Source organism: Vanessa tameamea, chromosome Z (assembly GCF_037043105.1).
Source record: "Vanessa tameamea isolate UH-Manoa-2023 chromosome Z, ilVanTame1 primary haplotype, whole genome shotgun sequence".
Lineage (NCBI taxonomy): Eukaryota > Metazoa > Arthropoda > Insecta > Lepidoptera > Nymphalidae > Vanessa > Vanessa tameamea.
The window spans coordinates 6,292,820-6,308,965 of NC_087341.1; the positions used below are offsets into that span (position 1 = coordinate 6,292,820).

Below are 16,146 nucleotides of genomic sequence, written 5' to 3' on the forward strand. Positions count from 1 at the left end.
GGCTCAAGGGTACGTACACAATGCACACATTCGTATCAACTAAACACTCACGACGGGTAACATTCGTGTGTGCTACATAGGAGCTTAAGGGATCGTGCGCTATATTAGTTCTTGTAAATTAACCATTAAAAAGTGGAATTTTTGAAATTTGCTTAAGAATGTGTGGTTTGTAGCAATTCATTTGATAAAATTGTAAAATTAGTTATTAAAATGTCTTTTTGATGTTAGTAATTTGAATGTGAATAATTTTTGGCACATGCGTGTAGCAATAAAATGACTGTAGTTAAGCTCAATAATTATTTTAAAATAATGCAATATGAGAATGTAGACAATTAATGGATATTCATGACAATACTATTTCCTATTTATCATTAATGTTTTCATATTATATATTTAATTTAAAAGAGAAAAAGCTCTTGTATTATTTTTATATTTAAAAAATATATTTTGTCGTGTTGAATTGTTGAAATGAAATACGAATAGACAAACCGCCCTACAGCCATTGGATCAAAACCATGCTTCATGTATTTTTGTATAATTTATTGTGTTATCTTGATGAAATATTTGTAATATTTTCTTTATATTTCTTATCATAAAAAAATATATGCTAACGGATCACCGAAATTTATTTTTACTAAATTAGGATTTTCGGTTTGATTTTTGATGGGGCTCCACTGGATTTAATATTTTATAGTATATATTCTATAGTAACAATACCGTAAGTTAATGTTTATTTACTGTAGGAGTGCGTAGTGTAAGCTAGAAGCCAAGCAATACACATGTTCGATGCACAACAGAACTTACGAGTAAGATACAATGACGTACTTTGTGCTGAGTGCATGCAGCTGCTGAGATCCGCTTTTTCTATCTACACGATTTGAATGTACAGGCTAAAACAATAAGAAACAAATTTGGAAGATCGTCAAGATATTGTGTGTTTTTAAACTGGAGCACAATTATATTGACGATAAAATAAAAAAAAAATAATTAGCAAAATTTAATTCTAGACATTTTTCAGCGACAAATTGTTTTCGTCTTTAAAATTGTTCAATTATTATTAAAATTAGTAAAAGAAAATATGATTTAAGTTTTGCTAATACGTGTATGGATCTACATTGTGTAAATATAAAAACGTACTCGTGTTTATAATTATGTGAACAATGTAATATTTTTTTTTGCATGTTTTTAATTTACTGAATGTATATCCGATAAAACAGTTAAACTGTGTTTTTAAAGTTTCTAATTACTAATATTGAAAAGACAGCGAAGTGACAAAAATAAATATGCTTGCGTGCATGATCGCGGTAATGGCGTTTCGGTCTGCGATGTGTCTTACGCAATCTTTTCGGAAGGAGAGCGCCAGGGGACGTCATCCTCCAGTTCATCTTCACTTTCGTCAACTCCAACTCCTTCCTCTTGATTATCAGATGCAATGTTTAGGCTGCTCGTTACCATATCCGGTACCGGAAGTATCGATGGTCTTCTACTACCTGAATAAGATCATTTATTACATATTAATACAATAGTGCAACATCGATTTCGGTATATTAATATAATATGGAAAAACTAAATGCTACCTCGTCGGCAATGGAGACTATCGGGACTCAAAAAGTTGGTGTTATCAGGTCGAGGAAGTAAGAGGTGACTATCGGTTGCGCTATCTGTAGCCGGAGATTCTTTGAGACAGGTGCGTGAGTCTGATGCCGGTGTTGATGCTTCTCCAAATTTCGCTGAAAGTTATTTTTTTTGTCGTAATTGTTCTGTTAACTATGTGACACTTGTATTCGTAAATGTTTTAACTTAATATTTGAAGATAATTGATAAAATAATAACAATTTTTTTTCAACCAGTAGGTTCGAAATCGACTTCTACTTGTTGGCTAGCCACGATTATTTTCGAGGCTGATAGCAATTGTAATAGTCAATTATTTAATATAATATTTGTATCGCATATCTCATTTCTCATTCTAAGTGATACGATTTGTTTTGAATATACATTAATTGCGATTCGACAAGAATATATGACATGAGGATAATTTCGTGATATAATGATTGTATTTGATGAATTTTGAATTCATACTACGAAACTAAGGCATCGCATGAGGCATACGCAATAGGCTATTCACGAATATAACGCACAAACTAGCCGCTAGAATAAAAATATGAATACTTGGTAAATACAAATAGCGATGCAATTATACCATATCGGACGCAAAACCATTAGAATATTAAACGAATTAGAAAATTTTTATATGGGACCATAATGTAAATTTTGCATTTCGATATTGATTATCTACTCGCCATACTTTAATTTTGTTGCCTACAATAAAAATGCTAGCAAACATAGCATGCACAATACGATCTCTTTTTTCTGAAAAATCATTCATGAGCTGAAATTAAACAGAATCAATCTAATGTTGTCACTCACGTAGTGTTTTTAAAATTGACAGTTCTTTTACGCTTGAACCGTATTCTAATTCAGCATATTTTAATGTATTATTCATTTTTAAATTTGTCTACTTATGTAGAAAATGTACTCTTCGGACCAAAGTGAATAAGATGAAAGGAAAAATTAATATTGAATAATATCAAAGCAAAACGTCCGTAACCGTGTAGTACCGGTATTTTACTTTCACCGTGATCAGAATTACCCAAAAATCCTCTAAAATGGCGAGCTGCTCTCTGTCCAGGACGGCCAATCGATTCTATAAGATTCAATAAAATAAAAATTTGGTTGACATCGAGCAACTTAAGCAATAGAACTATAAAGTAGACCAAATTATCGCCAATAAACTAGTTAAACGGCGATTTTATCCAATCTACTTTAGGCAGTAATCCAACTGTGACACTCACAGCCAGCAACAGTTAAATTAGCGGATGATACAGTATTAGCTGGGTAGATGCGTGATGGCGATGTATTTGGTGTGGAACTCGCGGGAGCTTGTAGTATCACTTGTGGGAGGTCGTACTGAGCCACATTAGTACCGTCTGGTCTTTTCTGCTGTCCGGTGCCGCCTTCCGCATCTCCAGTCTTCTTTTCGTTAGAGAGGAGACTACATGTAGTTTGATCTTTTGGTATAGCATTGGATTTGCTTTCAGTCTGTTTTTCAGATACTACGAAAGCAGAGTTTTCTTCCTTCGTGATGCTCATGTAGTAGCACGTGTCGGTGCTTTTCATGATGTGTCGTGGGCCTGGATTCAAGAGTATGGTTTCTTCATAAAATTCAGGCAGCTCTGCTGGACGAACTCCAACTAAAGCTACACCATATCTAAACGAAAAAGAATATATAAAGTAAAAATATAATTATTAGGAATATTTTCGTATATTTAAGCATATGCATACTTTCGGTGTGAGTGAAAACTGGCATAAGTAAAGCTTTTCCCTTCATATTCACCAAAGAATCGACTATCACCTAGTACGATATGGTAGATTTCATTGCCAGAGCATTTGCCATAAAGACGATGCCATTCCTCTGGTGATTGTTGACCTTCTCTGAAAAATTTAAACCATTAATTGTAGAGAGAGATTTGTGAGAGATGTATACGTGGTTTAAATATTTTAAGTAAAATAGATGAAGGCTTACTGTCCGCGGCTCGTGTGCAGGAGCAGTGTAACGAGAGTTGATGCACCGGGGCAAGTGCAGTTGTTGGCGAGAAGTGCATATTTGAACTCATCCTCGCAAACCACAAACTCCGCAAACTTAACGTGTAGTTTATTCTCCGGCCGGAAAATTTGTACGTATTGGGGGACGATCGGGGCAAAATCTTTTACCGCCCAGGATCTGAAACGGTCACAGTTATTTTGAATAGATTTTTTGTTCAATTGCCAGCGTAGTAGTGACCACATAATCAAATTATAAGTACAAGAATTTTAAATTACCTGAGAATCGTATGCTCGTCGGCAGCAGTTTTGTCAGCGTAATTTCTAGCAGCTAATATAAAACAAGCCTCGGCCTCGTTCATACGCGCTCGAATCAGATCAGTGTCCTTCAAACATGAACCTTGTATATAAATAACACGTTGAGCCCAAATCGGAACCTGTAATAGGTAATATGACGATAAAAATACGTTTAAAATAAACTGCTTATATTACGACCTTATTACAAATTTGGAATATAATTTTTTCTATTTAAAAAAAAAATCATACCTGCAGAATCATTCGCATGGTTGTATCCAGCTCCATTGGTGAAAGCAGAACAACGTAGTAATCCTGAAGTAGAGGATGAGCATAAAATTCATTCAGGAAATCCATAATTGTGTCGGCATGGAGCGTTGTCGAGCAAACTACCACGTGTTTCTCTGACTGTGCGCGGTGAGATGAGTAAGAACCACCGAGCTTCTGCCTTTCCATCCAGGTGAATGCCAATTGTTCAAACTGTAATGATATTCAGTAAATTTGCATTTATTTAGTAATATTTGTAGGACATCAATTAAAAAGAAACTTATTTCTTTTTAAAGATGTAGATTAATATAGTGTAACTAAAAATATATGTATGTATGTAGATAGAATATGTTAATTAATTGCTTTGAAGTCCGAAAACGTAATAAATATCTTGTAAAGTTCTCTATGAAAAATGGAATATTAATAAAGTGGTAAAGAGAACTCGAGTCTCTTCAAGCACTTTATACCTTAATTCAGTTTGCGAGGAAAGAATAACGTCCTTGAACATTCCATTAATACCGCGAATGAACTTGTTAGACAAAATGTTATATTAATAATTAAATAAAATATTGAACTTTTCTGATAAGACATCAGTAGTCGAGGGTTTAGATCTCAACGTCGCAAAGACGTTGATACTATATATTAGGTAACAAATGAGGATAAATGGCATTTCTTCTCAGCTACAAATGCTTGGAGTTCTCATTACGTTGACGTACGGCTAAAAAGTATAAAAGAAATATATGTTTTATAAGATTTAAATATATTATATGTAATAATAAGATTTAAATAAATAAAGTTTTAGTAATGAAGAACTAGCATGCTGAGAAGATAGAGAATTAGAAGATCTGAAACTTTATTTTAAAGAAGTATAAGCGTTATTGGCTTATGTACAAAACTGATAGGTACATTCCGAACCTGCGTGGGCAAAACAACAAGTGCGACACCAATCATTATGACCATATACAGCTGGGATGGCCAGATATCCGGTACAAAATCTCCATAGCCCACAGTTGAGAATGTCACGACCACGAAGTATGTGGCTTGGAACAGGTTGAGGTGTCGATGGCCAGCGCGTTGAAAATGTTGGATACCGCATACGCTGAAATTGAAAATTCAGTCTAAATTTGAAAACGATATAATAAAAAAAAAACAAAGTATAAATTTAATAAGTAACGTCGGTATTATAAACCTATTTAAGATATTCTATTACTGAGTTTAACGTTTTAAAGACATCGAGCTTTTACTTAGTTAAAATATTACCATAGTAATATTCATTGCAAGTTACATTATTCTATGAGGCATTTTTCTAAATTATTCTTCTCAGGATGAAACGTTGATATATAATATAATAAATTAAAAATAAAGGTAAGAATCCTTTTTACGCTTTGTCCCTAAAAGCTTCAAAGTGGCATGATAAAAATCCTAAAAGGCTACAAATTGAATGAGCTCGGCGTCGCGGAGATGACTCCGAATTATTTTCTAAATATTATAAAAGGAAATTGTTATTTGTTTTTCGTTTATCTGATTAAACGTAATCATACGAACGATATTTTTTTATAGAAAACAATAAAAATATGAAGACAGAAATGATTTATCGAATTCATTTGATTGTAGCAGATTTGATTATTTTTCTAAATTATAATTTAGTCTACACATTTCTTTGTTATAATATTTTAATTCTTACTCAAAACTTAAATATATTATGTGATATTCGTAAAAAAACAAACTTACCTAGTAAACACTAAGCATAGCAGCGTGACACACAGTATCATGAGTTGCTGAGATAGAGCAGACTGGGACTTTTGCATCGCTCGATGTAAATCGTTCTGAAAAGATTCTTGTATTGTTTAGAATTACAATCAGATATGTCTACTATTTAAAAAAAAAATTACTTCCTTAAATACTCACAAACATATTTTCAAGAGACCTCTTAGCGAGCCAGCAGTTCAGAAATACTGGTATAAATAAATTTCGAAGTGGTGGGAATGGTACCTAAAAACCACAACAGTAACAAATTAATTTTAATCCAGAAATTTAAAATTGTTAATGAATATAAACAATCTATGTTATTATTTTTTTAAGTTATTTAACTAACACTATCAATTGCTAATGAAATCTATTTACTTACTTTACTTTATTTTAATAATAATGTAGAATATAACATACTCTAATATAAAATAAGTACTCACGGTGAGAGCAAATGGCACCGTGTTCACCATCTCCAATATAAAATGGAATGATAATACCTGTTGCCAGATGTTGCCCTAAAATAGCACACAATGTTACGAAAATATGTTCTACAAATAATAGAAATTCTTAATAATATTCTTAATATGATTTCATCTTACCTTGTATCCGAGATAGACCAGCAATATAGCTTCGGCCAAGGAAATCATTGCGAGTACGACCTGCACCCCCCAGAGATATAGCGGTCGGTTCACCCATACTATCCCGTCCCAGTTGATGATCGGATGCTCTTGAAACTCCTCTTCGGTGAGGTTTGCGGAGTATTCGAACTCGGTCTTGTTTCCGGGCTTACATCCGTAACTGAAATAATTGTTTCGAATCAAAAATATAAATAATTATAAAATCTGCTAATGAATTTATTTAATTGAGAATTATAAAAAGGACTTTTTTACTTGTTGTTAGGGTAGGGTAGGGGTAGTGGTTAGGGCTTAGTGCAACCCCGTCTGGGTAAGTACCACCTACTCAATAGATATTCTACCGCCAAACAACAGTACTCAGTATTGATGTGTTCCGGTTTGAAGGGAGAGTGAACCAGTGTAACAGGCACAATGGACCTAACATCTTAGTTCCCAATGATAGTGGCGCATTGGCGATGTAAGGAATGGTTAATATTTCCTTAATAATTAATTATTATTTAGTGATGTGCAATACAGTGTAAGTATCGATATTTTACAAGCTATTCAATAAATTGGCTTCATATAGCGATAAGTCTCTAACTCCTCCTCTCCATTTCTCACATTGTATTCACTGTATCTCACATACATATATGTAGACATATAATTCGCCGTCATTGTAGACCAAGAACGGTCCTCCATCAATGATTATTATTAGGGTTTTCTTATTTTGAGTTGAAATCGCGGTTCGCAGCACTGGCAGAATTAAGATAAATCCCGAACTCGGGAGAATTATTTTCCCGCTGTTTTGTAGTCTCCGCACGTAGCCCGAGTCACTCTTAGATTCAAAGGGAGGTCGTACATATACGATATCTATCAATAACAAAATAGATTATCCTACAATTAGTAGCAAATATAAATTCCTGAGACAGTAGACGAGTATGTCGCGCATGTTACTTTAATTACGGCTTTGATGTATTCAATCTATAATCACACATGAATACGACTGCATATCCGTAGAACGTACTGTAATTTCATCGAACTACTTTATTATTAGTTTATGAAACTTGCACTATTGTTTTAATATGCAGATATTTATAATGCAGAAGGTATGTTTTGAATCATCGTTTTGTTTTACTAATTTTATTTTTATATAACGTGTTAGTGGTAAGCAGTGCTTGTTATAAATAATATATTTTGTGTTTGCGGGTTTTGAGTCCTTTGGAGGAATTTGGCCTTGATGGTATGATCTAGGACAAACGCTAAAAGAGCATAATTTTTTAAATAAAAATCATAAACTTTAGTTCGATGTATAGATGAAAATAATAAGTATAGATGAAAATAAATCAGTTCAGTCCATCAGCAATTCTTGGTATTGTTGTGATCCGGTTTGAAGAGTCATTGAACCAATTTAATTACAGACTCAAGGGACATAAAATATATAATAAATAAAATATATAATAAAGTTTTCAAAGTTTGTAGCAGAATTGGTACCGTAACGTAAGGAATATTTACGTCTGTGGGCGATGGGGACCACTTATTATCAAGTGGCTAACGTCCAACTGCTAACAACTGCTCACTTCCTAACTTAGGCGTGCTACTGAGAATATCTTAATAACCTGAAAGCGCGACTCAGATTTTGAATTTTAGTTCTCATAATCTAGAGCCTATAAGCTCATTAGGTTAGGTTAGGTTAGGTAGGTATCCATTAAAACAACGAAGTTATGTCTTCGTCGCGTTTCGTGTTTTTTAGATCTTAATAATTAACTGTCAATATATATTTTATACATTATATACAGCAGTGCGAATCTGTAAGAATTCACTTCATATCTCACTAGTGGTATGATTACAACCGGCTTACGGTGATAAGTAATTACAATTTGATACATTTTATAATTATTACTAGTTGTACGATTTTATCATCTCGGGGGGTGATTGAAATAAAGTAGCCTATGTCGGCTGTCGGCCCGGGATTTGAACTACCTCCATACCAAATAATACTAAACGAATTCATCTAAATTAGTTCAGTGGTTTAGGCGTGAACAGATTACAGAGAGAGTTACTTGCGCAATTTTATTAACATATATATGGAAGTATAGATATAGATCAATATCGCATTTCACAGTCTGACATTTCAGGCCCGTGTTGCACTGCCTGAACTTCGAGTTTCTTGTTACAGAATACCTCTACAGTTTTCATCCGATAGCCTTCTTAGTAAGTTAATATTCTACTGTATCATAGGAGTGATGCAGTCGAATATTAAATTATACATTAAATTAATTTGAGACGTTGATAAATGTAACTACTTACCACGATGCAGATATAGGATCTCCGTCGGCGCAAACGCGAAAAATGTACAGAAGACACGCAAGAATCTTGAAAAATAGATTTACTATCCTAATGCGTAAACCTGTAACAAAAAAAAAAACGCTGAAGTAATGGAATGGAACTAAAAATGAATATTAATTACAATATATATATATATTTATTGTGCCCTTCACACATGTTTTTGTCCCTATCCCTAATGTCGCCTGTTGCCCCTCAGTAACTTAGTACATTTCATAATTTATTTTGTACCCATTGTAAATATTTTATTAATTTAATTCCAAAGTGCAAACTATGAAAACATAAATAAATATTATTTCGATACGATAATGTGTATCTGACTGATTGACTGTAAACATCCAACAACAACAACTGTGTGTACCGGAAAAAATCAGACACATGATCAAATTTAAGTATTATACGTTCCGAACCACGAAACGTACGTAATACTTCCATACTCCAGATTGACGGAAATATACAAAAAGAAATAGCAATAGTAATCTGTGTTATTAACCCGATCCGGGATTTGAACCCATGAACTCAGCAGTCTTAAGTTGGCTAATAGACTATCGAGGCAGTTATTTCTGTATGTAGAACGTAACTACATAACGTGCGGCTATTCAATCTCGATGAATAGAACCGGTGAACCGAATGATTTTTGAATGATGAGAGTTTTTAGCCTACTGATAATATCTCTCAATCTCAAAATGTCAATCAAATTCAAAATGTTAAAAACATAAATTAATTTGTAGTTTTCGAGCATTTTTTTTATAGTGTCAATTACATTTTTTTCTATTGATAACATTTAGGTTAGTTAAGATTTATTAAAGGAAAGAAAAAACTAAATCAGTGGACAGTGAAAAAGGTAGTAAGTATTTGTCTTTGCCTATTCATATTATATATTATATTCAAATACACTCAAAGCAAATCATTTTTACTATTTTTTGAAACTGTATATCGTAATTAAACCTTATGTTAAAAGTATTATAATATTTTTTCTTGCCAAAAAACTTAAAAGTAGTTATTACAATTATTCATTATCGACCATCCGATGAAGCAACAAAAATACGAATGTTTGACAGCATACTTTGTAGTTGATTTTTGATCTTTTATTTATAATGATTATTTATGTTCTTAGTTACTGGTGTTATCTTCGTCCGTATCATACAGTTTTTTTATTTTTTATTGGATACCCAAATGGACCACCAGATGGTAAGTAATAACCACCTATAATCATTGGCGCTGTGAAGAATATTAAACATTCCTTACGTAGCTAATACGCCGCTTACCTTGGGAACTATCTGTGTTATGTCCCTTGTGCCTGCAGTAACATTGGCTCACTCAGCCTTTAAACTGTTTGGTGGTAGAATATGTATTGATTGGGTGGTAACCTACTACTATATACTATAATGTTATATATAGCATTAATCATATATTTTATAAAAAATTACAGCTAATTCCATTTTCAAAGTCGCAAAGGAAATATCGCTTTGTATATTTTTATTTAAATTGTTTTTAAAATACTTTAGTGGACAATAGCAACGGTTCTGTCTCTGATGTAAGTTTATATTTGGTTATTAAGAATTAATTAAAACATTTGACACTATTTTTATATGTCTTATTTTCATCTAGTATAAGCGATATTCAATATGAATTCTATGTAACATAATACTCATATAATAAATGTTTGAAAATATTTATTTCTCTTGCTGTTCATCTAACTCAATGGATATTCTCGCAATTTTAAATTGGTTACGTCCCGTAAATTCCATAGATACATATACTTAATCCGAAGTTCGTGGTTCGATTTTTTGTCATAATTGAATAAATTCTAGAATTGCTTTCTAAACAAAGATTACATATTTTATGTATTGTTACTAATTTAGTATACTAGTTATAGTCACCGAAGTCTACACCAATAGCTGAATTGGTTATATTTTCAGACAGCGTTTCAATTAAACTGCTCAATTTCGTAAGTGCCTTGCTTACGCGATAAGATAATTACTCGTCAAATACACGTGCGCTTCGACGACGAGAATGTCGTCTACGATATCATTCAATATTATCAAACGTTCTTTTTTTATATATCGAAAATTTCAGAATAAATTTATTTTAAGTTATAATAATATAACTTCAATATCAAGTGTATGTGTTAAATCTTCTATTCAAGTATTTTTTATAATATCAGACTGAAAAACTACTAAACTAATATACATAAAACTCTCAACAGAAGATGCAGAGCGTGTCAGCAAATTTTATGTTTAATAAGATGTATAATGTTAATAAAAAAATAGCTGCGCTTCGCAGTTTAATTTGCTTCATATTTCGAATATTGTCGTGACAGGCGGGAATTTAATGTTCTCGTAATACTTATACATTATTATAAAGATAATTTTGAGATTATAATTTTTATCTATTTTGAAGTAAAAATACGCAACATTGCAGTTTTTTTTTGAGATTATGGTTTAATTTTAATTGATAAAAATAATGCATAAACTCCTTTTTATTTTGAATGCAATTTCGGTGCAACTATTAATATTGAGAAACTAGCTGTGTCCGCGACTTCGTGCGTGTTTGAATTTAACAAAAAAGTTATTGTTGTAGCCTAAGTTACTCCTTATTACATCAGCTATTTGCCGGTGAAGTCGCATCAAAATCAGTCCAGCCGTTCCAGAAATTAGCCGGAACAAACAGACAGACAGAAAAAAATATAAAATGTTATTTTGGTATGTGTACCGTGTATACATACATATGTATTTAGTAAAAAGCGGTCATTTTAATATTACAAACAGACACTCCAATCTTATTATATGTATAGAAAATATGCAATAAAATAAATGTTTAAAATGTTTTTTCGTCACTATTCAAAAGACATCAAGCTGTCAAAATGTAAATTCTGTTCATGAAGTTGTAATGAAGATTTCCCCTTTGTTATTAAAATTAGAGAAAATGCTTATTACTAAGTGATTCCATTCTCTTTGATATGTTTAAAATAGTGTTATTTATATTAATGCGAAATAATTTTAATATAAACTATTTTTTATCTGCGAGTTTAGTCAAGTACTTGAATTCTCTTTAAGGAAACATCGAATAATAAAATTTGATAAGGCTTTCGGTTCGAATCGAATTTCTTTGTAATGTAAGCCAACTGAACGAATTGGATTAGCATTGTTTTATTCAATAAGTAGATTAAAATGTCTGGTAAACTGTGTTATTGCGGAACTAAATTTATTAATCGTTTTAGCAAATACTTGCGGGTCGCGTTGCAATTACTGCTATATTGTAGAAGCCATTTCGCCTACACACGTCCACGGCTGTACAATCGCAATTTAAGTTTGTCCGTGCCCTTCATTCGATTTGCGTGTCTATTTTAATTTTATGCAGAAATTTAATTCATTACCGTCCTCTGCGGAAACTTACAGCGAGTTAATAAAAACATTAATCTTGTGTAATTCGTATTTTACTTGTTTATTTCATATTATCTCCTAAATTGATAAAAATAAATTTAATAATACATTAAGTATCCTTTTAATTTCACACCACGAGACGGCTATGACTATACACTAGTAGCAATTTATTTAAAACTTAAATTTTATTTATAATTGATTACGTTTGGATATACTCTTTAGTCTATGTATGTATAACATAAAATGTATGTACATAGTACGTAGGATATAACTAAGGAATATAGGATTCAATAGAATATACTTACTCGAACGTTGATTCTTTATAAAATACAATTGCAGTCTTTCTTTGAAAGTGTTCTCGTTGACGTAATACTCCACTCGCACTCTGCAACAATAACACGAAGAAATTTAATCATCATTTTCTGAAGCATAAATATAGTATAATATAATATTTTGATATTAAAATGCTCTGTTGCGGACAAATATTACATCAAAAGTTTGGGTGTAATATTTTAAATTGTGTAATTACTACGTCGGGATAATCAAACCATAATGTGAGGGTTGGCACTCAGAGGTGACTTCTTACAATGAAGCAACATCTTGTAATTAAAAAATATGTCTATGAATACAATGGAATCTTAGTAACTTTTTAAACAACCACCCGATAACTTTGGAATTGGAAATGGAAGTCGAACCTGGACCGCAGGATCTGCTTTCTTATTAGCTAGCTATTATACCAGCGAGATCATTAATATAAATTCATAAATAGAATCAATATTGAATAATTCGACTGATAATTTAAAATTAGAGATGGCAAACATTGTTTTTATTTTAAGAATGACAATAAAATATTTTTTTCTACTTTGTAATATAAAGTATATGAGTATTGTGATAAGTCTTTGAGAAACTACATTACAAATCTTTATATATATTTTATTTGGTCAAATATACTTTATAAATGACCTAATAAATCAGTGAAAATGTTTAATAATTCGATTTGTAAATATAATACCCAACTGTTATTTAAATAAATTTTTATTATTTTTGTTTGTAAACGGTTTTAATTATAAAAAAACTCAATCGTTAAAAGTTGTTTTCCATTTTACTAACCTATTTAAAAATCAGATATATAAGTATTATTGAAAGTTTTAATTAGTCGTACAAACATTACGACTAACAGAATTAATAATTTAAATCCTTAGATAACAATAACCGATTATTATCACTTATTTTTAAGTTAATCTATTAAACATGTTTTAGTAAATAATGATTATATAAGTTTGAAGTTCTAATCAAAATATTTACAAAATATTATATTTTTTTATGTTTCCGCGATCGATATTGCTTGTTCATTTACAACATAAAATAAGGTTATTTTTGAAGGCTTACAGCATCCATCACGGAAATTGAGTGACTTTAAACGTAACATTAAACATGCAGGCTATCGAAAATTATTAAATGACCGGAAGAACGAAGCGAGTGCGAACAATTTTTTTACTATTTTGGAATGCTTGACGATTTAGTTATTTATAATTATATCAATATAAAATCTAAATCTGATTGTCGTGAATCGATGAAAGTTTTTAATATATTTAATATAATATAAAACCTCGTTTAATATTTTATAACCGACTCTACTATTTTAAATTAAATCACATGCCACGCTCCACGCGTTCATGGAATATTCCATTACGACAACGAATAAAACCTTTTATATTCATAAAACGTTCTTATTAGTTTATTTCAATGACGCTAACTAACATTTTACGTATTCTATTTTAGATAAAAATGATTTGAAACCCGTACTCATTTCCTAATCGTTTCATCAAAGAGCTTTCAATTGAAATAATGCTTATTGTATTTTGCATTTAAAAATCTAATTTTCTCAAATGAAAATATTTATTTGGATGTAAAACCCGACAATATTTTCTTGTAATTTGCCATGTTCTGAGTTGACCTAACGATTGACCCATCTCGTCAATATAAACCCTCTCTGACATGTAAACTAGATCTTCTCCCGAGAGAGGGAAAAGTTTCGAGTCGTCGTGGACGGTTTGTTCGGCTAATGTCATTTTTATTCGTATTTTCTCGCTAAATGTTGGAATGGAAATAACGTTGGAGATTGACATACCTCACGGAGAGATTCAATGTTTTAATTCTTGTTCCATAATTTATCAAAAATTTTTATGTATATTTATGTAGAATAAAATAATGTTTATATTATTAATTGGGTGTAAATATGTGCATATTTTTGTGGTAGATAATTTTCGTTAGGTTTTTTTCTAAATCAGTCTCTGGGGTAAAAAAACATGCTGATTCTGTCCTAAAAATAATACAATGAAGTTAATATTCAGACAAAACCTATTTGTCTGAAAAGAAGAAAAAGTAACGATTAGATCACGCTAACCCATCAGCTCAGTGTGTTAATTAGGTCTAATTTTTTTTAAATTACATTTTCGTTGATATGGGCCCATTTTGTATTAATGTTCAGATCGTTCTGCTGATATATAGACTCGAGCCATTAAATATGAATATTTTTTAATTATTTACTTAAAATATTTTATCGTATTACTATCGAATTCTCATCTGCTTCGGCTGTAAACTATTTTATTTCAAGTCTATTTCTTACATTATATAAATATAAGGCTGTGATTCCGACTAATAATGTCACGCGGAAGGCTGAAATCTTTTAAAATTGTATACTTCCCTGCCAATCGAAACCTACCTTTGACCTACCATCGAATGTCTCAACTATTGCAGTTATGGTCATATCTAGACAAAATGCAGATTCAGACACAAGATGAGATGCTATGCACACCGCCAATAGCACTGGTATTAAAGATAAGCTGTTTTCTGACTAATGTTGTTGAGGTCATTAATTTTCCGATCGACAGAGATGGTTCTGAACAATTTTGACGGAGATCTATAAAATTAAACATGGCCATAAGACAATATATCGTTTTATGAAGCATGATCACAATTTCCTTCATCCCTAAAATCGTATGCCGATGTCACCAATATCCCCAAGTTAATTATGGCCTTTTAAATATTTTTCCCTCAATCCATCTTTGTGTTCGCATATTAAAATATCATTTGAAAATGCTCGTCCCCGATCACATACATCAATGTCTATGCTAGGGTGAAAAAACATTCCATTATGCTATTATTTTAAATATCCCTTATTCTTTGCGTAAAATATGTACTCTCTCTGGCCTATCTTAAGACTTCTGTAGCATTGATTCTCTGTAGTTTTCTTCAAAGTCTTTTCTTTCTACTTCTAACAAGATTGCAATAGATTTGCACATAGCATTTTCTTATGTCTCATTTCATAATCAATGATGGACATCATCAAAATTCTCGTTGAAAGTAAATTTACATAAGCTCTAATCAAAATTTTTGAACAAAACATTTGATAAAAAAATTGGAATCTTATTAAAACTCGCTACCTGTTATTAAAGCTCTTTCGGATTAGTATATTTCGATAGGATATTCGCTAGATCTTTTGTTAAGATCAACCAAGATTTCGTATCCCAGGGTTTGACTGCTTTAAAGATGATAGACACAACGGCTACGCTGGCAGTGTTGTCTGCGTTAATTAAACATACTGATTTAAAAAAAAATATATCTCATCCTTCAAAAGTATATTGTCACTGTAAAATTTTCTGATATTTCTTTTGCGTCCATTTATATTCCTACTCCTCATCTTCTCTCATTTCAGAATTAAAATAACTTTTATGTAACTTTGTAGATCCTGTCATTGTGATGGGTTATTTTAATATTCATCACATTACTTATGTAGTATATTTTATTAATGATTATTCTCTTCAACTCGATGTTTAAATACAAATAAAATACTAAAAATGTGTAGTACATTCATCATTTTGTCCTGCTTG

At 31.5% G+C, this 16,146-nt stretch overlaps 1 protein-coding gene across 1 annotated transcript in view; it reads right to left on the reverse strand.

Annotated features, from left to right (window-relative positions):
- Slo2 (slowpoke 2) overlaps nt 1–16,146 on the reverse strand; it is an 89,172-nt gene that overhangs the window by 5,708 nt on the left and 67,318 nt on the right. The window contains exons 2-15 of the mRNA XM_064220355.1: nt 12,559–12,638; nt 8,832–8,931; nt 6,510–6,708; nt 6,351–6,425; nt 6,070–6,153; nt 5,893–5,987; nt 5,068–5,260; nt 4,147–4,374; nt 3,880–4,037; nt 3,584–3,781; nt 3,343–3,492; nt 2,853–3,268; nt 1,578–1,730; nt 1,337–1,490 (exon numbers count right to left, since the gene is read on the reverse strand). Of these exons, the coding sequence (XP_064076425.1) occupies nt 1,337–1,490; nt 1,578–1,730; nt 2,853–3,268; nt 3,343–3,492; nt 3,584–3,781; nt 3,880–4,037; nt 4,147–4,374; nt 5,068–5,260; nt 5,893–5,987; nt 6,070–6,153; nt 6,351–6,425; nt 6,510–6,708; nt 8,832–8,931; nt 12,559–12,638 (2,283 nt within the window). The remainder of the gene's footprint in view (nt 1–1,336; nt 1,491–1,577; nt 1,731–2,852; nt 3,269–3,342; nt 3,493–3,583; nt 3,782–3,879; nt 4,038–4,146; nt 4,375–5,067; nt 5,261–5,892; nt 5,988–6,069; nt 6,154–6,350; nt 6,426–6,509; nt 6,709–8,831; nt 8,932–12,558; nt 12,639–16,146) is intronic.